Below are 25,439 nucleotides of genomic sequence, written 5' to 3' on the forward strand. Positions count from 1 at the left end.
GTTAAGGGCTAATGAGGACATGCCAAATTTCTCTACCCTCCTGAGGAAGTAGATTAGAAGCCTTGGTTGCTTTTTAAAAAATTAATTTTCTTGAAATTGACAGGATGAAGAACAGTTAATTTTGAGTTGGAAACTTTGTCTTTATGTTTTCCTTAATTCATTTGTTACTACAGCTGTTCAGTGAACTGCTGCAAGCTCAAGGCTCCAATGTAACCAGATGGTTTCAGCCGTTCATCAGTATAAAGGACTTGGCCAGGCGCTTCTCACTGACCTTTGGCTTGGACCAGTTGAAAACCAGGGAAGCAATGGCCATGTTGCACAAGTACAACTCTTCCTATTTCTTCTGTCTTGTTTACGAACTGTCATTCTGCCTTTAAGAATTATTTTTATTTTACCATCGTGTATTTTCGTTGCTGACCCATTGCACTTCACCTCTTTTGACAGAAACGGCATTGAGTTTGCCTTCAGCGATCTCAGTGAAAAGGGCAAGAATCAGCCTCCCCCTAATCTGCCATTCCTGGATATCTTGAGTGAGTTTTCCTCAAAGCTGCTGAGGACAGACAAGAAAACAGTGTAAGTGGAGCAATTATTCTGAGTTTATAACTGGGTACCGATTTCTGTTGTCTCTCTTTATAGAAGAACGTGGTCATCCAGTCAGTACATAGAACTCACAGCATTGATGTGACCATCTCCACTCAACCCAATATACACTACAAACTTTCCACAATGATGATTTGTTAATATTTCTTTACAGCATTGCAAGGTTAAGTACAAATCCAGGACATGAGATGCCATGGAAATAAGCTTTTTTTTTGCAACAGTCCGTTAAATGATGAATATAAATGACATAAACTCAAATTAACATAAATTATCATAATATACAGTGAGTCGCAAAATTGTTTAAGATGTTGGTGAGGCCAAATTGGGAGTATTGTGTGAAATAGGTTAGTTCCCGAGAGTGCAGGAGAATGAGGGGAGATCCTATATACGGTACTGTGCAAAAGTCTTGGGTAAGCTAGATTTTTAAATCTGGTTTCAGATGGTATGGCATCCACAGAGCTTTGATCTCAACATCATTAAGGCTTTCTGGGATTAGCTGGAGAGATAGAAACAAGCGAGACAGCTAAAGCCTGCAGAAGAACTGTGGCAAGTTCTCCAAGACACTTAGAACAACCAGCCAGCCAATTTTCTTATAAAACTGCATGACAGTGTACCTAAGAGGGCTGATACAGTTTTAAAGGCAAAGGGTGGTCGCACCAAATATTGATTTAATTTAGTTTTTACCATTTACTGTTCTTTATAGTAATTTTTTGATGTTTAGAAACTTTTCATTTCATTATTTTTGAAAGCATCGTCACTTTATTGGAATTTGTTTACATCCCCCTTATACTTTTGCACAGTACTGTAACTTTTACTCTCTTTCAACTTTCACTTGTGTCATTATATTTATTTTAGAGTGATAGAGTCGTACAGCACTACTAGCTAGAATCAGGTCCTTTGGTCCATCTAGTTCATGCCGGCCTAATTTATGCCTAGTCAGACCGTGCACCCAGGACACAGCCTATCCACTTTCTCTTAAACATTACAGTTGAACTTGCATTTACCACTTCAGTGGGCAGCTCTTCAACGTTTGCACTGCCCTCTGACTGAAGAGGTTCCCCCTCACGTTCATATTTCACCTTTTACCCTAAACTTATAAACAAAGTCCATCTCAGGAAGGAATGTTTAAACTGTGGTTTGCCAGGAATTTAGCTTATCAGATTGTGCTGTAAAATTATAATTAGGTTTCAGAATACCAGGGGGCGGGTAATAAACAAGGGATACTGGAAATCCAGAATTACACGTACCAAATGCTGATGAAGGGTCACAGCCTAAAATATTGACTGTTTATTCCTCTCCATAGCTGCTGCTTGTCCTGTTGAATTCCTTCAACACTTTGTGTGTGTTTTACCCTAAACCCATCCTCCAAGAGAACCACAAACTTGATGCTGTGATTTGAAGGCTTGCAATTCTCAAAGACCCAGAGGGCTATGTTGGCTGGAGTTAGGGCTTTATGCTTTGGCTCTTGGTAGGGTCACCTGTGCTAAACAGGTCAAAAGGTAGAGGCCAGGCCAAGAGTGGTCCACTGGTCCTCCAGGTTTGGAGGTTCATCTCAGGGCTAACAACCTTGACTGGTAAAACAAGGTTGTTAGGGAAACAGCAATGAAGAATCCTTCTATATCTGAGTGTGACGGTATTCCTGAGTCTCCACCTGGGACTTGCATGACTGGCAGTAGTGAAAACCGAGAGGAAGCTACTGACATGATGAAGGAAGCCCTGAACACCACCAGAGATGGAGGACCTTCACTGTTGCCCTAAACGCCAGCACATAACAGGCAGTAACTAAGTAATTCTAAACCTACGACCTCTCAGTCCAGTCTCACCCGACCTGAGGGGGTAAAAGCCTGCAAGCATTCACCCTATCCATATTCCTCATAATTTTGTAAATAAATCAATCACACTCATCAGCTCAAGCTGATTGTCTTGTGCACAGGTACGGTACAAAGGAAAAACTTGTTTGTAGTTGCAACAGAAGCCTGTAGCTACTGACTATGCCCAAAAATTTGAATTGTACATCAAATTATAAATATAGTAAGAAACAAAGACCGTGTAACAGCAGGACCTTGGTGCAAGAAAAAAAATGACACTAGCGAAGACAAGTCCCTAGTAGCTCACGAGGTGATCCGCAGTGCTCTGTTGCCGAGGGTTGTGGCGGTCTGTTCACAAACCTGTAGTTTGTAAGAATGTAGCTGTTTCTGAACCTGGTGGTGTGGGACTTCAGGCTCCTGTATTTCCTGCCCGATGGAGGTGCTGAGAAGAGGACTTCACCCAGACAGATGCATGAGACAGCACTTCCTGCACATGCTAGCTGTGATAGAGAGGGCAGTGCCCCTGAAGGTCTGGGGTGACTCTGGTAATTGTTGGGAAATACAGTGGAATGCAAGAGAGATTTGGATAGGTACATGGATGGGAGGGGTACGGAGGGCTGTGGTCTGGCTACAGGTCAATGGGATTAGCCAGATCAATAGTTCAGCACAAAAGTGCTGTAGTGTACTGTGACTGTATGACTACCTACTGTTTATCCTTAATGGCTTTGACCACTCTTTTTTCCCCCTCTCAGACTCAATTACCTGGAGAGATTCGTAACAGACCAGATGTTAGCAGAGAGTGGAGAGGGGTGGCTCCCACTCGTCTCATACAAGCGGTCCTTGTTGGACACCAGGGACGATGAGACAACTTCCATAAGTAGTGATGACAGGAGCCCACCATCACCAGCACAACACAGTTCCAAAGCAGCATCCCTGAAAAGACAACACCCAACGGGTGAGTTGAGCGAGGCTACACCACAACTGTGCAGGGTACTGGTGAGGCAGCGCCTAAAGTTCTGGTGTCCCTACTTAAGGAAAGATGTACTGGCTTTGGTGGCAGTGCAGAGGAGGTTCTGCAGGTTGGTATTGGAGATAAGGAGAGATTGAATCGCCTGGATTATGCTCACTGAGATTCAGAAGAGGTGATCTTTTAGAAAGATTATGGTAGAGATTAAGATAGAGGCAGGAAAATTGTTTCCACTGTAAATTGAGACTAGACAATAGACAATAGGTGCAGGAGTAGGCCATTCTGCCCTTCAAGCCAGCACTGCCATTCAATGTGATCATGGCTGATCATCCACAATCAGTACCCCATTCCTGCCTTCTCCCCATATCCCTTGACTCCGCTATCTTTAAGAGCTCTATCTAACTCTTTCTTGAAAGCATCCAGAGAATTAGCCTCCACTGCCTTCTGAGGCAGAGCATTCCATAGATCCACAACTCTCTGGGTGAAAAGGTTTTCCCTCAACTCTGTTCTAAATGGCCTACCCCTTATTCTTAAACTGTGGCCTCTGGTTCTGGACTCCCCCAACATTGGGAACATTTTTCCTGCCTCTAGCATGTCCAATCCCTTAATAATCTTATATGTTTCAATCAGATCCCCTCTCATCCTTATAAATTCCAGTGTATACAAGCCCATTCGCTCCAATCTTTCAACATACGACAGTCCCACCATCCCGTGAATCATCCTCGTGAACCTACGCTGCACTCCCTCAATAGCAAGAATGTCCTTCCTCAAATTTGGAGACGAATTTGGAGACTAGAGCCGTGGACATAGTCCAAAGATACAAGATTTAGGATGGAAATAAGGAGAAACTGCTTTTCCCAGAGAATAGCGAATCTGTGAAGCAGTAGAGGTTACCTCATTAATTAAAACACAGTTAGATAGGATTTTGCAATGGTGGGAAAATAAGGGATGTGGGGAAAAGACAGGTAGGTGGAGCTGAGTCCACAGCCAGATCAGCCATGATCTTATTGAATGGCAGAACAAGCTCGACAGGCCAGATGGCCGACTCCTGTTCCTATTTCTTATGTTCTTATGAAAGCACATGTCGAGAAACGCCCTTTGTATTTTGTTTGAATTGAGTTGTAGCGTGTGGCTACCAAAGTCGAACTGATTGTCACATGCACGGGTGCAATGAAAAACTTACCTGCAGCAGCATCATAAAAGTGGCACTCACAAGGAAAGCATAAATAGTACATTATACAGTACCAGAAAGAATACATTTGGGAAAAAAAAGTCCATTGTAGTGCAGGTAGGCATGGTAGCCTGGTGGTTAGCACAAAACTTTACAGCAATAGCACTACAGGTTCAATTCCCGCTGCTCTTTGTAAGGAGTTTGTACATACTCACCATAACTGTGTGGGTTTCCTCCCACAGTCCAAAGACTTAATGGTTGGTAGGTTAAATGATAAATTGTCCTGTGATTAGGTGAGGGTGAAATTGGGGGTTGCTGGGCGGCACGACCCGAAGGGCCGGAAAGGCTTATTCCACACTGTGCCTCAGTAAGTGAATGAATGAATGAATGAATCGGTAAATGCTACGGGAAGAACGCAGGAGATTGGGAATGAGGGGGAGAATAGATCAGTTACGATTTATTGGCAGGGCAGACTCAATGGGCCAAATAGCCTAATTGTGCTCCTATATCTTCAGAGGTTCATTTATTATCAAAGCATATATCCAAATATAACTCTGAAATCTGTCTTCTCCAGATAGCCACGAAACAAAGAAAGAACATGAAAGTTGTTCAGAGAGAAACATCAACCCCTCCCCCCGCACAAAAAAGGAAGGCATCTCGATCATGAACCCCCCCCCTCCCCCCTGTTCAAAATGAGCAGGAACATCGACCCTCAAAAACAACCCTCCCCCACACAGGAAAATGAATAGAACGCAACAGAACATCAACCCCCAAACACCGTCCCCTTTCACAACAAAATGGAAAAGGATCTGGCTATAAAAAGACAGTATATACAAACTGTAAGTGTGAAAGGGTCCGTAGTCCATAAACACAATAGTCCGATTCATAAATGCAGAACTCACAAAACCATCCTACATTATCACCGACAATCATCAAAAGAGAGGGACACCACAAGAGGCAGAGAGGCCTACTGCCTGCCACAGTGAGCCACACAGTGCTAGGTCGCTCACAGATTCCTTCTCCAGCAGCAATCAAAAGGCAGGCAGTCAGCGCTGAACTCTCGCTAGACTTCCGCATTCGCCTCGATGTCCCAGTCTTCCTCGAAGGTTTAAGCAGCGACTGGTGGACGTTTTAACCGATGAAATGGAGCCAAACATCGGTTCACGCTGTCTCAAAGTTTCTTTGCATCAAAGCTGTCCTAGTTTGCGCGCGCTTCCCGGAATCTTCTCAGACACAGCAAAGCGATGGCTCACTCAAACCGTCTCCTAACTGTAAACTGTGGGCTCTAACAATCCCAGAAACACACTTAAGGTAAAAAACAGATGTAAAAAAAAGTGAGAGACATTTTCAGGAGCCATCTGGAAGATGTCGACCGAAGGAACCTTGTACGCTAGTGCCATCTTATGGTCTTATCTGGAGGTTTTAGTGAGCTGCTTATAAGTCTTGGCATGCATCACTTCGATCCACTATATCTTTGCTGATGATCAGCACCTTTCTGCACTAATCCTGTTTCCCAGCCCTTAGCCTATAGCCTTGTATTCCATGGTGACAGTTTTTAAATATTGTGAGAGTATTGTCCTCCATTGCCCCCTCAGGCAGTGCATTCCCGATATCAATCACACTTCGTATGAACACATTTTCCTTAAGTACCCTTAGGTCTCCCAGTCCTTATTGTAAATCCATGCCCTTGGGTTATAGACACCTCTGCTAATGGTCAAAGTTTCCCACTATCTATCCTGTCTACAGTATATCCTTCATTTTATATAATTGGGTCAGTCTTCAACCTTCTCTGCTTTGGGGAAAACAAAACCAGCCTATCTAGCCTTTCCTTGCAGCTGAAGTACTCTATCTCACACAGAATCTCGGTGAATCTCCTCGGCATCCTCTCCAGTGCAGCCATGTCCTTCCTATAGTGTGGTGATCAAGACTGCAGACAATTCTCCAGCTTTGTATCTCTTACCTTTGAGTCCTTATAAATTGTACAGCATTATACAAGAAAGAACACAATTAAAACAAAAAAAAACCTTTCTATACTCTTTATTCTTTGTCTTGGCCAATGAAAGAAAATATCCCATATAACTTCTTTAACACTTTATCTGTGTGGCTGCTTCTAGCGATTTTTAGACATGTAAAACAAGGTCCCTCCGTTCCTCAGTAGTAAAACCCTACCATTCATCTGATTAATCAACTTTCAGAATTAAATTTGTTTGCATTTCCCTCCCTATTTTACCAACTTGTTGGCATCACCCTACAGCTGAAACTATCTTTCTCAATATTTTTGTGTCATTTGCAGACATGTTATTCAACTCACTACCTTCCCCTCCATGTTGTAACATTATAACATATTGCTGTTTCTTCGTCACGGCTGGCTCTATACCCTGGAGCTCCCTGCCCGTTGGCACCTGTACCACATGAACCGCAGCACTTCACCACTGTGGCTTACAGTCATCTCTGCAAAGGTGATGTCAGCCAGTCCCATATCCTGTGAATGAATGAGTCAGAAAAACACATTCTATCTCTCCGCTCAGTTAAGCCTGTTAATTACTGACATGGGAGTAATGATTGGAGACTTTGATAATGCTGGAACCTCAGTGTACTTTGGAGTTTTAAGCCCCTAAGACATAGGAGTAGAATTACTAGAATCCTAGAATTAGGATCGAGGCAGGACAGTGAAGGGGCATAAGCGTCAGTGAGTCAGACCAGCAGAAAGAATTTAAAAGGAGATCATTTTTTCTTCAGCGGTTTCATCAAGGCACGACTGAGCAGGCACGTGGACGTCAGCGAGATTGGCTGGCGGGAAAAATTTTAAAAGGAGACAGCTTTGTAGAATGCGTGTCGGAGTAGAGGGAGTCAGAGTAGGAGTGCTTTGGCGATAACAGGTCGAGGTGAGGTAAATTACTTGTGAAGAATAGGAATAGGAAGTATGTCTGCAAAGTAGTCACACCAGGGCCTCGGGAGACAGATAAGTGGGTAACAATCAGGAGAGGGAAGGGCAAGAGTCAGGTACTAGAGAGTACCCCTGTGGCTGTGCCCCTTAACAATAAGTACTCCTGTTTGAGTACTGTTGTGGGGGACGACCTAGATGGAGAAAGGAACAGTAGCCGTGCCTCTGGCACAGAGTCTGGCCCTGCGGCTCAGAAGGGTAGAGAAAGGAAGAGGATGGCAGTAGTGAAAGGGGACTCTATAGTTAGGGTGTCAGACAGGTGATTCTGTGGACCCAGGAAAGAAACACAAATGGTAGTTTGCCACCCAGGTACCAGGGTCTGGGATGTTCTTGTTCGCGTCCACGATATCCTGAAGTGGGAAGGTGAATAGCCAGAGGTTGTGATACATATTGGTACCAACGACATAGGTAGGAAAAGGGAGGAGGTCCTGAAAACAGACTACAGGGAATTAGGAAAGAAGCTGAGAAACAGGACCACAAGGGTAGTAATCTCGGGATTACTGCCTGTGCCACGCGACAGTGAGTGTAGGAATAGAGTGAGGTTGAGGATAAATGTGTGGCTGAGGAATTGAAGCAGAGGCCAGGGACTCAGACTTCTGGATCATTTGGACCTCTTTTGGGGCAGGTGTGACCTGTATAAAAAGGACGGGTTGCACTTGAATCCCAGGGGGGCCAATATCCTGACAGGGTGGTTTGCTAAGGCTATTGGGGAGAGTTTAAACTAGAATTGCTGGGGGGTGGGAACCAAATTAAAGAGGCAGACGAAGGGGAAATTGGCTCACAAATAGAGAAAACTTGCAGACAGTGTGTGAGGGAGGATAGGCAGTTGATAGAGAAGGGATGCCCTCAGATCGATGGTTTGAGATGTGTCTATTTTAATGCAAGGAGTATCATGAACAAAGCAGATGAGTTTAGAGCGTGGATCAGTTCTTGGAGCTATGATATTGTGGCCATTACAGAGACTTGGATGGCTCAGAGGCAGGAATGGTTGCTTAGAGTGCCAGGCTTTAGATATTTCAAAAAGGACAGGGAGGGAGGCAAAAGAGGTGGCATTGTTGATCAGAAATAGTGTCACGGCTGCAGAGGAAGTCATGAAGGGATTGTCTACTGAGTCTCTGTGGGTGGAAGTTAGAAACAGGAAGAGGTCAATAACTCTACTGGGTGCTTTTTATAGACCACCCAATAGTAACAGGGACATTGAGGAGCAGATAGGGAGACAGATTCTGGAACGGTGCAATAATAACAGGGTTATTGTGATGGGAGATTTAAATTTCCCCAATATTGATAGGCATCTCCCTAGAGCAATGGGTTTAGATGGGGTGGAGTTTGTTAGGTGTGCTCAGGAAGGTTTTCTGTCACAATATGTAGATAAGCCTACAAGAGGAGAGGCTGTACTTGATCTGGTATTGGGAAATGAACCAGATCAGGTGTCAGGTCTCTCAGTGGGAGAGCATTTTGGAGATAGTGATCACAATTCTATCTCCTTTACCATAGCATTGGAGAGGGATAGGAGCAGAAAAGTCAGGAAAACGTGTAATTGGAGTAAGGGGAAATATGAAGCTATCAGGCAGGAACTTGGAAGCATAAATTGGGAGCAGATATTTTCAGGGAAATGTATGGCTGGCAGAAATGTGTCAAATGTTCAGGGGATATTTGCGTGGCGTTCTGCATAGGTATGTTCCAATGAGACTGGGAAAGGATGGTAGGCTACAGAAATCATGGTGTACAAAGGCTGTTGAAAAGCTAGTCAAGAAGAAAAGAAAAGCTTACGAAAGGTTCAAAAAACTAGGTAAATGATAGAGATCTAGAAAATTATAAGGCTAGCAGGAAGGAGCTTAAGAATGAAATTAGGAGAGCCAGAAGGGGCCATGAGAAGGCCTTGGCGAGCAGGATTAAGGAAAACCCCAAGGCATTCTACAAGTATGTGAAGAGCAAGGGGATAAGATATGAGAGAATAGGACCAATCACGTGTGACAGTGGAAAAGTGTGTAAGGAACCAGAGGAGGTAGCGGAGGTACTTAATGAATACCTTACCTCAGTATTCACTATGGAAAAGGACCTTGGTGATTGTAGGAATTGACTTACAGTGGACTGTAAAGCTTGAGCATGTAGATATTAAGAAAGAGGATGTGCTGGAGCTTTTGGAAAGCATCAAGTTGGATAAGTCACCAGGACCGGATGACATGTACCCCAGGCTACTGTGGGAGGCAAGGGAGGAGATTGCTGAGCCTCTGGCAATGATCTTTGCATCATCAATGGAGACGGGAGAGGTTCCAGATGTTGTTCCCTTATTCAAGAAAGGGAGCAGAGATAGCCCAGGATATTATTGACCAGTGAGTCCTACTTCAATGGTTGGTAAGTTGATGGAGAAGATCCTGAGAGACAGGAGTTATGAACATTTGGAGAGGCATAATATGATTATGAATAGTCAGCATGGCTTTGTCAAAGGCAGGTCATGCCTTATGAGCCTGATTAAACTTTTTGAAGATATGACTAAACACATTGATGAAGGTAGAGCAGTAGATGTAGTGTATATGGATTTCAGCAAGACATTTGATAAGATGCTCCATGCAAGGCTTATTGAGAAAGTAAGGAGGCATGGGATCCAAGGGGTCCTGCTTGGTGGATCTAGAATTGGTTTGCCCACAGAAGGCAAAGAGTCGTTGTAGATGGGTCATATTCTGCATGGAGGTCAGTGACCAGTGGTGTGCCTGAGGGATCTATTCTGGGACCCTTTCTCTTTATGATTTTTATAAATGACCTGGAATGAGGAAGTGGAGGGATGGGTTAGTAAATTTGCTGATGACACAAAGGTTGGAGGTGTTGTGGATAGTGTGGAGGACTGTCAGAGGTTACAGTGGGACATTGATAGGATGTAAAACTGGGCTGAGAAGTGGCAGATGGAGTTCAACCCAGATAAGTGTAAAGTGGTTCATTTTGGTAGGTCAAATATGATGGCAAAATATAGTATTAATAGTAAGACTCTTGGCCATCGTCCTGCCTCGTTCCTGTACCGAAGACGCCGTGTCCCAGCGGCTCCAATGACTACAGACTGGTGGTATTGACCTCCCACATCATGAAGACCCTGGAGAGACTTGTTCTAGAGCAGCTATGGTTAGGTCACACTTAGACCCCCTCCAGTTTGCCTACCAGCCCCGACTAGGAGTTGAGGATGCCATCGTCTACCTGCTGAACCTGGACACTCACCTGGACAAGCAGGCGAGCACTGTGAGGGTCATGTTTTCTGACTTCTCCAGTGCGTTCAACACCATCCGCCCTGCTCTGCTGGGTGAGAAGCTGACAGTGATGCAGGTGGATGCTTCCCTGGTGTCATGGATTATTGATTACCTGACTGGCAGACTGCAGTACGTGCGCTTGCAACACTGTATGTCAGACAGAGTGGTCAGCAGCACTGGGGCTCCACAGGGGACTGTCCTGTCTCCCTATCTCTTCACCATCTACACCTCGGACTTCAACTACTGCACAGAGTCTTGCCATCTTCAGAAGTTTTCTGATGACTCTGCCATTGTTGGATGTATCAGCAAGGGAGATGAGGCAGAGTACGGGACTATGGTGGGAAACTTTGTCACATGGTGTGAGCAGAATCATCTGCAGCTTAATGTGAAAAAGACTAAGGAGCTGGTGGTGGACCTGAGGAGGGCTAAGGTACCGGTGACCCCTGTTTCCATCCAAGGGGTCAGTGTGGACATGGTGGAGGATTACAAATACCTGGGGATGTGAATTGACAATAAACTGGACTGGTCAAAGAACACTGAGGCTGTCTACAAGAAGGGTCAAAGCCGTCTCTACTTCCTGAGGAGACTGAGGTCCTTTAACATCTGCCGGACGATGCTGAGGATGTTCTACGAGTCTGTGGCGGCCAGTGCTATCATGTTTGCTGTTGTGTGCTGGGGCAGCAGGCTGAGGGTAGCGGATACCAACAGAATCAACAAACTCATTCGTAAGGCCAGTAATGTTGTTGGGGTGGAACTGGACTCTGACAGTGGTGTCTGAAAAGAGGATGCTGTCCAAGTTGCATGCCATTTTGGACAATGACTCCCATCCACTCCATAATGTACTGGTTAGGCACAGGAGTACGTTCAGCCAGAGACTCATTCCACCGAGATGCAACCCTGAGCGTCATAGGAAGTCATTCCTGCCTGTGGCCATCAAACTTTACAACTCCTCCCTTGGAGTGTCAGACACCCTGAGCCAATAGGCTGGTCCTGGACTTATTTCCACTTGGAATAATTTACTTATTATCATTTAATTATTTATGGTTTTATATTGCTATATTTCTACACTATTCTTGGTTGGTGCGACTGTAATGAAACCCATTTTCCCCAGGATCAATAAAGTATGTCTGTCTGTCTGTCTGTCAGTCAGTGTGCAGGATCAGAGGGATCTTGGGGTCCGAGTCCATAGGACACTCAAAGCTACTGTGCTGGTTGACTGTGTGGTTAAGAAGGCGTACAGTGTATGGGCCTTCATCAACTGTGGGATTAAGTTCAAGAACTAAGATGTAATGCTACAGCTATATAGGACCCTGTTCAGCCACCACTTGGAGTACTGTGCTCAGTTCTGGTTGCCTCACTACAGGAAGGATGTGGAAACTTTAGAATGGGTCCAGAGGAGATTTACAAGGATGTTGCCTGGATTGGGGAGCATGCCTTATGAGAATGGGTTGAGTGAACTCGGCCTTTTCTCCTTGGAGCGACGGAGGACGAGAAGTGACCTGACAGAGGTGTATAAGATGATGAGAGACATTGATCGTGTAGTCAGAGGCTTTTTCCTCAGGGCTGAAATGGCTAACACGAGAAGGCACAGTTTTAAGGTACTTGGAAGCAGGTACAGAGGAGATGTCAGGGGTAGGTTTTTTACGGAGAGAGTGGACAGCTGGTGTTGGTGGTGGAGGCAGATACGGTAGAGTCTTTTAAGAGACTCCTGGACAGGGACATGGAGCTCAGAAAAATAGAGGGCCATGGGTAATCCTAGGTTATTTCTAAAGTAAGTACATGTTCGGCACAGCATTGTGGGCTGAAGGGCCTGTATTGTGCTGTAGGTTTTCTATGTTTCTAATTGGGCTATTTGGCCCATTGAGTCTCTTCTGCCATTCCATGGTGGCTAATTTATTATCCCTCTCAACCCCATTCTCTTGTCTTCTCTCTGTAACCTTTGACACCCTTACTAATCAAGAACCTATCAACCTCCGCTTTAAGTATACTAATGGCTTGGCTCCCACAGCCATTTGTGGGAATAAGTTCCACAGATCCACCACCCTCTGGCTAAAGAAATTCCTACTCATCTGTTCTAAAGGGATATCCTTTTATTCTGAGGCTGTGTCCTCTGGTCCAGACTCCCCCACTATAGGAAACATCCTGTCCACATCCACTTTGTCTAGGTCATATATGTCAAACTCAAGGCCCGCGGGCCAAATCCGGCCCGTGGTGGAATTATCTTTGGCCCGCGAGATAATATCTAATTACTATTAAAGCTGGCCCCAGTAATCGAAGCGCCTATGGCGTATGATATGGCTAATGCTGAGTTTATTCAGGTACCAGGTTTTCAGGGTTTTTAGTGTTTATTCGGCAGTCTTCTTCATAAGAAACGGAATTTGTAAAGTGAAACACTTTGTAGTTATAGCAGAGACTGAGACACATGAGAGCAGGCTGAAAAAACGGAGGCAACGAAAGCTACGTTCGCACGCGTCCGACTGATCCGGCCCGCATGAAGCTGCATTTTGCTCAATCCGGCCCGCGACCTAAAATGAGTTTGACACCCCTGGTCTAGGTCTTTCAATATTCGATTGGTTTCCATCAGACCTCCCCTCGTTCTTCTAAACTCCATGTTTAGAAAATAATTATGGTGTAATATCTGTTAGGAGTGATATTTAAATATTATTGAGCCTCTCTGAGGGGTAATGTCTGTAACGATAATATTCTTTACACATGAAGCCCTGTACTTCTACCATTTCCAGCAGGGTAGCATGGTAACGTTACGTTACAGAGCTAGCGATCACTTTATAGTGTCAGTGATAATTGATTGGGGGTTTGATTCCCGCTGCTGTCTGTAAGGAGTTTGTACATTCTCTCCATGACTGCATGGGTTTTCTCTGGGTGCTCTGGTTTCCTCCTACATTCCAAAAATAATAATGAGTTCTGGTCATGCTATGTTGGCGCTGGTAGCGCAGTGACATATGTGGGCTGCCCTGCCACAACCCTCACTGATTTCATTTGACACAGCACATTTCACTGTATGTTTCGGTATTTTGCTGTACATGTGAGAAATTAATCTTTATTTTACCTCACAGGGGACAGCATTAGTAGTGTGGCACTGAATGAGGAACAGCAGAGAAAGCCATTACCCAACTTTCTGATGTCTCAGTTAAAGTCGACGGAGCTCAGAGAAAGTGAGAGGGACGTAAACCAGATGGGGAGTTGTGTAAAGGAAGATCCAGTGGACAAGGATGGTTTACAGTCACCTTGCAGGTCAATTTTAGTTTAACTTGCTTTTTATTGTCTTTTGCTATCTCTCTTCTGGAGAGAAGAATTAGGTTTTGAGAAATTCGATTTGCCCACAGTAAGTAACCTACAACTATTGTTGGGCAGATTATTTACTTTTTACTTCCTCCCTTTCACTGCTGAAATGCAGTATTGTTTTGGGGTATGGTTTGCCTCCTCAGACAGTGAGGCACTGGTTAAAAGTTCAGATCTAGATATTAGCATCAAACTAACTGGTTGAACATGGAACGTGAACATAGGCATCCATTAGTCTCGAGAGACCATGCGTTTGCGCCTTGAAAAGTTTCCAGGGTGCAGGCCTGGGCAAGGTTGTATGGGAGACTGGCAGTTGCCTATGCTGCAAGTCTCCCCTCTCCATGCCACTGATGTTGTCCAAGGGCAAGGGTCGATATAGCTTGGCACCGGTGTTGTCGCAGAGCAATGTGTGGTTACGTGCATTGCTCAAGGACACAACATGCTGCCTTAACTGAGGCTTGAACTAACGACCTTCAGATCACTAGATGAATGCCTTAACCATTTGGCCACGCGCCAACAGAACGTGAATACGGTATGTTCAAATGGAAGTGTAATTTCCTCACCTGGAATGGTGGGAGATGTCAAGGTTTTAAAGAGAGGTGTTGTACCTGAATGGTAAAACATCACGAGAAGGGAAATGGTTAGCAATTGTGTTTTTTGTTGCCACATGCACTATGATACAGTGAAAACCTCTACTTTGTATGCCATTCAGACTGGTCACTCTAAGCTTAAGTACAATTCTGTTCAAAAGTCCTTAAGGACATAGCTAGGGTACCCAAAACTTTTGCACATTACTGTATATTTGGTTAAAATATGAAGGTGGTTGGGAAACAAAAAAGGGTACATAGCTTTGTATTAGCTCAGTCATATCAAGTGTTATTTCGTAACTGGAAAGACAATATTCAGTTTTGTTCAAAAGTCTTAGGCACCATAGCTATATACATGAGCCTAAGAATTTTGCACAGTACTGTACCTCAAGGTGATACAAAAGGAAAATCAGAAATAGAGGGCATATTATAGTGTTAGGAGTACAATTCAGAGATCAAGAGTTCATCTTTAATGTACAGGACATACTTTTAGGTCTTATAAAGGGGATAGAAGCTGGCCTTTTGGTGAAAATGGAAATATGCATGTGTGTGAAATTATATGAACTCTTTCTCCTTTAGTGAGTATGGGATCACCACAATGGAAGTCACAGAGAATATAGCAACAGAAGATGCAGCTAAATCACCTGAAAGTGACCTTGACGACTTGAATGAAATATTGGATATTGATAATGACTGATGTGAACCTGGTAAGTCTTAGAATGAGTCTGCTTGTATTTATTATTTTCCCCCTGAAGTATTGGAAATATGGATCAAAAAGATACTGCAATTTTTTTGAAGTAAAACTAATATCCTTTCCTGCTGTAAGAGCTATAAATAATTGTTTGATTATTTCTGTCAGATTGAAATCTAAAATATATATATATAGACATGTTTCAATTTAATCTTTGTGATCAAAAATGTTTGGTGAATTCAGAGTGGCACAGATGCTAGGGTCCCTGCTTCACAACTCCAATGGTACAGTCAAATCCCTAATCTCTGGCATTGTATGAGCAGAGTTCGCCTGTTCTCCCTGTGACCGCTTGGATTTGCTCCAAATACTCCATTTTCCTACAACATCCCAAAAGGTGCGTGGTTTCGGAAGCTAAATCTCCACCTCATGTTATCTGTTGGTCAGTGGTAGAATCTGTGGGGAGAGGATGAGAGAAGTATGGTGTGAAATAAAACTGGATCATTAGTGCTAATGTGTGCTTGGTGGTTATCGCGGACTTTGTGAGCTGATGGATCCGTTTCTATGTTAAGACCCTACAGCACACTGTTCTAATATTTTGTATGGGTTATCAAACTGAGGCCTTATTGACTCCCTTGAATGGTGTATAAAAGAGAACCAAGGATACTATATTGCTGCAGAGTAAGTTGTCCTGCCCGACTTACTTTGCTGGTCGAGGGATAAATAATATCCCTCAACCAGCAAGTCACAAAAATAGGTTTTCCAGTCAATATCAGAAGCTTGCCACGTGCCAATTAGCTGCAGCGTTTCTCACATTTTACCAGAGACCATACCTAAAAGATCTTTCTGTATAGTGATTTGCAATGACAACTTGAAAGGCATCTATAGCAATTTGTTTAAGAATTTCATCAAAAAAAGTTTCTAAAGCCTGTAATTATAGAAAAGACCAACAGGACTTAAATAGCATTTCAATGTCAATAAGAATTGTGTACTGTTGTTATTTTCATAGATGCCAGTGAGGGGGATATCTCGAGGCAGTGTCGGCGTCAACATTTCCAATTGGGAGCTGTCGAAAACACTGAAATCTTATAAAATAATTTATGTTACCAGCATAATTGGAACCAGAGACCAATGTATAACAGTTGGTGGTACTATAGCAGTACCTAGGAGTAAAACAGAAGTAAGTTTCTTTGCAGAAAAGCCCCTGCAGAAGAACATCTCCCATGGCTGAGGTAGTTCTTTAGAGGATATTAATTTCTGCAGCTTGTAAGATCTTATTCCTTCCTCTCAAAAATAGTTAGTGTACAAGTAGAATATCGTGCTTTCACCATTTTTATTCTTGGGTAAATGGATGGAGTTGCATTTCATCACTTTCAGCATTACAGTAGGAAAAAAAACAAGGTGACAAAATGAGTAAAAAAAGTGTCATTCAGTGTAATTATGTATGATAGCTAACGGGGTTTGTTTGTTAGGAATTTAGAAATTAAGAGCTGAGTGCCAAATAATAAATGGGGGAAGGTTATCAATTTATGCCAATAACTATTAAAATTATACACAATAGTGTTCAAGAAGGTGTATCCCAATCTGTCAATCATGAATTTTTAAAAAATTATAAAGACAACCCATTTAGGGCTTTTAAGTCTGGATTTAACTGGCAGACCATCTCCAATTTGATCTTATTTCTCTGTAAACAGTGTAAGTGGAGGTTAGAGAGGATTTAAGTAAAGCAAGATAGAAATGGAGAGCTAGGAAAAGGAAGCAAAAAAATTGATATTGTAAGTGCAGACTATATGCAGTGGCCACTTTATTAGGTACCCCTGCTCATTAATGCAAATATCTAATCAGAATCATGTAGCAGCAACTCAATGCATAAAACTCAATGGTCATATGATTCAGCTGCAGTTCAAACCAAGCATCAGAAAGGGGAAGAAGTGTGATCTAAGTGACTTTGACTGTGTAACGATTTCTTGGTGCCAAATGGAGTGGTTTGAGTAGCTCAGACACTACTGATACCCTGGGATTTCATGCACAACAGCCTTTAGAACAGGGGTTTCCAACCTTTTTATGCCAAAGTCGCATACCATTAACTGAGGGGACTGTTGACCCCAGGTTGGGAACCTCTGTTCTAGAGTTTACAGAGAATGGTATGAAGAACAAAAAAAAAACAGCCAGTGAGCGGCAGTTCTGTGGGCGAAAACATCTTGTTAATGAAAGAGGTCAGAGGATAATTATCAGACTGGTTCAAGCTGACAGGAAGGGGACAGTAACTCGAATAACCATGAGTTACGACAGTGGTGTGTCGAAGAGCATCTCTAAATGCACAATGTATCGGCCTTTGAAGCGGATGGGCTACAGCAGCAGCAGACCACACCGGTTTCAATTCTTGTAATTAATAAACTGGTAACTGAGTGTTGGTTGTTATTATCCAAAGTAGATCTAAGAATGCTTGTTACAGGGGAACTTTGAGCATGTTTAATAAATGTAATTATCAGTAGATTCCAAATAGATGCTGAATTTTGGTACAATTGACTAGTTATAGTTCTGCAATGCCAAGGTCATTTCAAACCCCCATTGCAGATAAATTGAATTTAATAAATCTGGAATCAGCAAAAAGCAACTGCAAAACATTTAAAATTATCATTAAAAAAGCAAACTTATTAACATCTTCTAGAGAAAAGATTCGCAATTAATGCTGGGTCATTCATTAATTTTAACCTGACTAAATATGCCAAGGGATATTGGGGATTTTATTGAATGGGGAATCAGGCTAAAGGGACAACCATCCCTATGAAATCAGTCTGACAAAGAAATTGTCGTTCTGAGGTTCAATACCACAGTGGTTTGTCGGTAACATCTAAGCGGCTGAGAAACACAAGTCACCTGGTCAATAATCATACGAATCCTGGTAAACAATAAGATTGGTTCTGGGAGTCCTCTGTATTCACCATTGCCCTTTTGATTTCAAGTCAAGTCAGATCTGCTTCTTACCTACATTCTTCCTGCTCAATCATTCAGCTTTTGAATCAGTAATTCTCCCATTTAACATTATTTGTTGAAAATAATGCAAGAATATAGACTTCTGTCGAAGGGTTTCGTTCCAAAACGTTGACTATTTTTTTCCATAAATGTTGCCTGGCCTGCTGAGTTCCTCCAGCATTGTGTGTGTATTACAAGTATGTAGAATTTAGCTCTAACCTGTCTCTCCCCATGGCTCCAGTGACTATAAGTCTAGCATTTTTGAAAAATAGCAAGATTAACTAATCTCAATGCTGTGAATGGGATATTTTGCACAAAATATCTACCTTACTGGCTTATATTTGCAATGGCACATAATCAAAAACCTTCAGTGAATTAACACACACAAAATGCTGAAGGAACTCAGCAGTTCAGGCAGCATCTATGGAAAGATGGGGCACCACAGCAGCTAGCACAACAGAATTACAGTGCCAACGACCAGGGTTCAATTCCTGCCGCTGTCTCGAAGGAGTTTCTATGTTCTCCCTTTGACTGTGCGAGTTTCCTCCGGGAGCTCCGATTTCCTCCCACATTCCAAAGAAAGATGGGTTAGTAGGTTAATTGGTCACATGGGTGCAATTGAGTACAGCAGGCTCCATGCTGTATCTCTAAAATAAAAGAAACGGAATAGAGTCCTTTAGTAAATTGATGTTCTGCCAAGTTATAGCAAACAAATACACTTATACATTTTATACAAACCACCTTTGAGGCATTTCTGAAATGGATGCTAGTGCAATTCATAAATACAGGATTTACAACCTGCAGGATCAAGTAGCTCTGTGAGTACTACACCGATTACTTTCTGGAGAATGGCTCAGCAAAACTATCTGAAGTTCAGCCAGGTTATAAGAGGGACATTTCTATTTTAAATCTATATGAGGAGAGATCTGTACTTAATTCTTTCTTTTCAATTAAAGAAGTCATAGATGCCAGTTGAATACCTCCTCACGGTGTGACATGGGCCTGAGGCTATGGTGCCCCATAAATTAGAGTAAAATAGCCATACCACTGCCTCAAGCAGTGCATTAAATATCTCCCCTGCCTCCTCATTAAATGTACGATTTCAGGCCTCAATGGTGAAAACTGGGGGTGGGGGAGGAAGAAGTGGGCAAAATTTGACACATCATTTGCATAGTAGTGATATGCAGAGATGTACAGGCCAAGGTGACTTTATAATGTATTTGGGCTTGCACAAGCTATTAAAAATACAAACAGAAAAATAATCATAGCCAAAATGTAGTCTTCATAATAGAGGAAGGTTGAAACGGTTCAACAAACACTAAAAATTGCAGTGTTTAGTGCAATTGCTTTACAGCACCAGCTTTCGCTGATCTGGGTTCTTTTCTTGCTGCTGCCTGGAAGAAGTTTGCACATTCTCCCCATGGCAGTGTGGGTTTACTTCAGGTGTTTTGGTATTCTCCCACATTCCAAAGATTTAAGGTTAGGTTCTTATTAATCAAGAACCTAGCAACCTCTGCTTTAAATATACCCAATGACTTAGCCTTCACAGCTGTCTGTGGCAATGAATTTCACAGATATACCACCCTCTAGCTAAAGAAATTCCTCATCTCCACTCTGAGGCTGTGCTCTCTAGTCCTAGTCTCTCCCATTGTAGCAAACATCCTCTCCACATCTATCTAGACATTTCAATAAGCACTGGGAGACCTGGATGAGCAGCTTCAAAACTCAGGTTCCTTAAACATTTTACAAAGTTCACTGTGTGCTTAAACCAACAGGGAGTGTTTAATTTAGCATCTATCTGCTGATATGTTCATTCCATGGGTGCCTTAGTAGTGACACCATCAGCAACACTGCATTAACAACTCTTCTATCTGAGTGTGACAAGGTCTGCAGGAATCCCAACAGCTGCCACAACAGTGTCAACTCTCTCTGCTCCAACGACAGATGTTATTTCCCTAAATATGGGCACATTTCAACAGCAGCCATGTGTCACAGTCATTTATAACAACAAAGATAAATATAGAATTAGAATATTTTCCTGTAAATCATACAATCTAATTCTTTATTATACTACTTAAATGCAAATTTTGACATCTAAACACCATTGTCCCAGTGACTGCAGTATTTCAGTTGGTCTACAGCTCACTTTGGCATTTCTAAAATTTCCTCTCTGCTAGCTCATGTTGTAAGAATTCTCATTCTTGGCAAAAATTACCTTGGCACCTCCTGCCATGTCTGTCACACTGGACCACACTCCTTACATCTCTGCCACCTCAGCTTTGATGTTGCTCCAGAATTATGGAAAACCTCCCCCACTTCACCAGAACAGCCATTGTCTGGCTGTTGTCTGACTGCCACGGACTTGAACTTGGGGCAGCATGGCAGTATAGTGGTTAGCTCAACAGTTTACAGTACCGGGGACCCAGATTCAAATCCTGCCACTGCCTTTAAGGAGTTTGTACGTTCTACCCATGACTGCATGGGCTTTCTCTGGGTGCTCTGGTTTCCTCCCACACTCCAAAGATGTACCTTTTGGTAGGTTAGTTGGTCCTTGTAAATTGTCCCGTGATGAGGCTAGAATTAAATCGTTGGATTGCTGGATGGCGTGACTCAAAGGACCAATTTCTCACTGTCTCAATAAATAAAATAAATTATTCTTACTGGTGTGCAGCTAAGTAGTTGCAGTTGCTTAACGACAGCAGGGCATCACTTTCTGTAAACCACGAATAATGCTTTGATATTTGTTCAATTTGTACACAGCTGATAGTTCTTTTTAAACTATTAATTGATGTAATATTCAGAATTTAACTTGGTTTGGTAGCAGTAATTTTAAGATAAAGAGATTCTCTGCTCAAATTAAAATATCTACTAGAATTCTGAAGAATATTTGTTTCCAAATAACAATAAGACATGGCTATAAGAAATTTCAAAGCTACATTCATTGAAATGTTATTTTTCCAAGTCATTCATGTAATTGTTCATTTTGTTCAAACAAAAGACAGATTGCAAGGTACTCACCAGTTAAGGACTATAATTGTGCATGTTAAATAAAGCTGATATTCCAATACAAAACAAATTCTTGTTCTGTCTTCTTCAGCCGTTTGCCACTTCTATCATCTCCCAGTTTATGGCACCATTCCCACACTCCCATCTCCCTTCTACCCCTCACATGGATCCTCTCATCATCTGTTAGCTCTTTTCTGCTCGGGCTATCTCCCCTCAGTCTTGACCAAAACACTGACAGTCGATCGATCACACCACGTTAATGTAGAGTACTTCTTTAGAAAAAATATTCATCTCCATAATAACATTAAGCACTCAAAACAACCTTATTTTTGTGTAAAAATATATTTTTGAAGCAATTGCTTTAAAATATTGTTAAAGTGACAACAAATTTCAGATACATTAATAAATTACTGATTTCTGTTATCTCCAAAGCAGCATTCAAGCGGTTCAAATGATTCATTTATTAAATTATAATATGCTAGCGTGCATTGACAGACCATTTGGAATGGCATTTTTCTAACTGAAGTGTGAAATGTCTAGATTTTCTGATAGAGTCATGTTTTACTTTGAATTAGTGTGGTAGCAGAAGGTTGTTATATTGTTTATGATAAAAAATCATTGCACAGTAATTAATATATTAAAAGGTACTGTACTGGTGGAACTGCCTAAAATATTACACTTAGGGGATTCAACATCGGCACTGTAATAAATTGATTTGAATTTCTCAAAGAATAAGATGGCAAAATAACTAATTGATAATAGAAGTTGTTGGAAAAAAAAGCACTTGTTCAGAAAAACAAACATTTTACGCTAACATGATAGGACGAAGCACATTGATAAACAAAGGTTCCGATGAAAATTGTGGCACAACCACAACAAACATGGGAGTTGCAGAATAAATTCAGGGCTTGCTGTGTAACTGCAAAGAAAGTGATAATCATATTGGCTAAAAGAAGCAGGCCAGGCAGCATCAATGAAAGAGTAAATAGTTGCATTTCGGGTCTCGGCCTAAAACATCGACAGTATACTCTTTTCCATAGATGCTGCTTGGCCTGCCGAGTTCCTCCAGCATTTTGTGTGTGTTGGCAGTAAATTAGTTCAGTCAGACTGGAAACACAGCTACAAGTCAGTAAGCATTATTCCAACATATTGCATGACCTGAACTACTTTTCTGATCCTGATTACTTCTCCAACAGCATTTTCTGAATCTCTGCAATAGAAAATACAACCATTTATAGTATTGAAACATCTCTTTTATTTTGAAAACTGCATGAGATTGTGATCTCAACACAAAAGTACTGTATGAATTTACTCAACACAAATATACACTGCAAGGCTCTACAAATTGTACACAAATTAAATATGTACATCAGATTCTAATAACTTAAAAGTTTGCTACAGCAAAATTTCATTTCAAATATTTAATGTAAAAAATCTTAACCTTTGAACACAAGGCACATTTAAGGTCAGTGCAGAGTGACTACTGGGCAATTGTTCATATATCAGTGATGATTTATTTTTGTTCTTGTGGAATGTTGTGACAGTTGATTCAAACAGGAATTGAATGGCAGGCAATAGAAATAACTAATTATTGTACTGTGAATTTTAAGGCATCCAGATTATTGAAATGTCACAATTATCAAAGTATCACTACTGCAGTACACACAAGCAGCTTCAGGTTCTAAAAGCAGGCATAAATCCATACTATTATTTTTAAGTGCCACACATCAATTTTCTATGTCTAACAAATAATTGCTGCATGGAGTATCAGTTTTTATGGCTTTTCATTTAGCTTCATTGTTTACCAACACTATTTAAAAAAGGAACTATTGAATTATCACCTGTATCTTACCCTGCTGTCTTTGCTGCATAATATTGCTTTTTATATTTTAAAATTAGGTATAGCTTTTGAACCCAATTACTCTGTCAACTACAGAGATCATATTTACTCCAGAATTAGTCAAGTACATTGTGGCTAACCGCACAATAAACACAGTCTGCACTCCCAGGAAGATGAGCAAGCAGCTCAAACACACTCGTCTTTGTTTAACATTTTTGACATCTGTTCTCAAACTTTGAAATTGGGGAAAAAACAGAACTTTAGATGGCAAATCAAACTAAAAATGAAGTAAAAACAATTTACCAATTGTTGACAACCTGAGGATAGGGGCAGGGAGCATCTGTATACAGATTTTAATTTTATTTCAAAATTCTTCAAAGCAGACCTGCTGCACTATCACTTTCACATCAAACAACCAATTTTTAATGTATGCTGATAAATAATGTTAACCTATAGAAAAAGACTCCACACTGTGAACTTCAGAATCTCCTTTAACATTGACCTTTCAAACTCGTGCGTTAGACGCTGATTATTAGGACAGTCATTTCAAAGGGATCTAAAATGAAATAAAATAAAATGAAATATGTTAAATAATGTTTTAAATACATTATGGAGCACACACATTAAAGGTAAACCAGTAAGATTACAGCAGTTAGTCAGGGAACATCCCTTCCACTTTCAAATAGAATGTGCTCCCCCGTGTTTCATCAATCTGCAAGCTGCTTCAAAACTGATTTCTACAGAAACTCAATAGTAACCTTTACTTTGGATATACATTGAGGACAAGGGTTTGGAAAATAGGCAAAAGACTAAAATGGCATAAGTGGCTACAATGAGTGGACCAAAATTATAGTTACTTAAAAGGTACAGCTAATGACTTACTGTTCTCTCATTTCAAATAGGTGTTTGATCAATGAAACATAAAATAATTTGTCAAACCCTCCCATTTCTACTTAAAATTAAATTCAAATAGTTAGGTCTTTGGGTAACAGGAAATGTATTTATTGGAGATTATAGAGGGAAAGCAATGCTTCTGATATTCTGGGAATTCTCATTTGAAGATGCACACCACAGGTGAACTGCCAGCTAGCAGAGAGAAATTTATTCAGTCCAAGCACAGAACTCTAAATATAAAGTAAGTTTTGCATACTTAACTGCAATTGAATCTTAATAGAAACTGTCTCTAGAAACAGAAAACACTGGAACATACCTCCTAATAGTCTCTCTAGTTTTAGGATGAAAAACCATTCCACTTTTTGTTCTAAATTGGTGGCATTTTTATGAATTGTTCTTGCTGTTAAACACTGACGACTTGTTATTTGTAGGTATGCTCAGAAAGAAAACAGACTTAATTATAAAGTAATTTTGTCTGTAAAATTCATTGAGACTAAAAACTAGAAAATGCCTTTTGTGCATCCATTTCTTTTCAACCTCTGGGTTATAATCAATTCATTGGCAATTTCTAAGCATTAAAGAGAGAAGGATCCAATAGTTAACTGCTTTGCAGTCAAGCACAATGCATTGAAGTTTCTATTAAAGGAAGTATGCAAGCCAGTGAAATAGCCCTGCTACTAGACCTGTTGCTGCAAAGCAACCCAGGTTCAATCCTGGCCTCCTGTGCTGTGCAGTTTGCATGTTCTCCCTGTGACAATGTGGGCCTCCTTTTGGTGCTCCCATTTCCTTCTATATGTCAAAGGGTTTGCAGGTTAATGGGCTGATTGCCACTGTAAGTTGACTCTAGTGTGCAGCTATGTGGTAGAATCTGGTTGGGAGTTGATGGGAATATGGATAGAATACAACTTAGTATAGGACTACTCTAAACATGCTACATGATTGTTGCTGCAGACTTCGTGGGCTAAAGGGACGTCATTTTGCTGTTTCAACACATTAACTCAATGTTTAATCAGCATATTAGTTATTGCTCATAGTTGCAAGGATTTCCATACCTTTACATTGTTTCTTTAGAACAGCAGTATCTTTTAGTAGTCAGATAGTTCTGAGTCTCTGTATTCAACAATGAATAAAGTCAGTATTAAAATTATACATACTCTCCCAGCAAAATAATTAGGTATTGAATAAGACAATCTTACAATGGCTTAGATTCATTGGTTGCCTAACAATTGCACTGTATATTGAAGTGCCAATGCACATAACATGGTTCACAACCTGATGTAATCCAACCCATACACTGAAACCCAATGCTAAGATAGTCAGAAACATTCTGAGTTAGATAGTCATATACTACAGCACAGAAACAGGCACTTCAAGCCATCTAGTCCATGCCAAACTGTTATTCTGTCTAGTTCCACTGACGCA

General features: G+C 41.5%; 2 protein-coding genes across 8 annotated transcripts in view; one reads left to right on the forward strand and one right to left on the reverse strand.

Annotated features, from left to right (window-relative positions):
* LOC140727018 (cohesin subunit SA-2) overlaps positions 1-21,353 on the forward strand; it is a 141,857-nt gene extending 120,504 nt beyond the window's left edge. For all 3 annotated transcript variants that reach the window (XM_073044174.1, XM_073044172.1, XM_073044175.1), the window contains 6 exons: positions 174-322; positions 445-573; positions 3,161-3,363; positions 13,801-13,978; positions 15,193-15,320; positions 16,311-21,353. In XM_073044174.1, the coding sequence (XP_072900275.1) occupies positions 174-322; positions 445-573; positions 3,161-3,363; positions 13,801-13,978; positions 15,193-15,310 (777 nt within the window). In that variant the 3' untranslated portion in view covers positions 15,311-15,320; positions 16,311-21,353. The remainder of the gene's footprint in view (positions 1-173; positions 323-444; positions 574-3,160; positions 3,364-13,800; positions 13,979-15,192; positions 15,321-16,310) is intronic.
* ppp2r3b (protein phosphatase 2, regulatory subunit B'', beta) overlaps positions 1-25,439 on the reverse strand; it is a 146,425-nt gene that overhangs the window by 21,462 nt on the left and 99,524 nt on the right. For 3 of the 5 annotated variants that reach the window (XM_073044178.1, XM_073044177.1, XM_073044176.1), the window contains 2 exons: positions 25,070-25,127; positions 22,515-23,679 (listed from right to left, as the gene is read on the reverse strand). The exons of 1 other annotated variant lie outside the window; for it this stretch is intronic. In XM_073044178.1, coding sequence (XP_072900279.1) covers positions 25,103-25,127 — 25 coding nt within the window. In that variant the 3' untranslated portion in view covers positions 22,515-23,679; positions 25,070-25,102. Of the gene's footprint in view, positions 1-15,505; positions 15,758-22,514; positions 23,680-25,069; positions 25,128-25,439 lie in introns of those variants that run through there. One more of the 5 variants, XM_073044180.1, reaches the window with a different exon arrangement.

This window comes from Hemitrygon akajei, chromosome 4, assembly GCF_048418815.1.
Source record: "Hemitrygon akajei chromosome 4, sHemAka1.3, whole genome shotgun sequence".
Taxonomy (NCBI): domain Eukaryota; kingdom Metazoa; phylum Chordata; class Chondrichthyes; order Myliobatiformes; family Dasyatidae; genus Hemitrygon; species Hemitrygon akajei.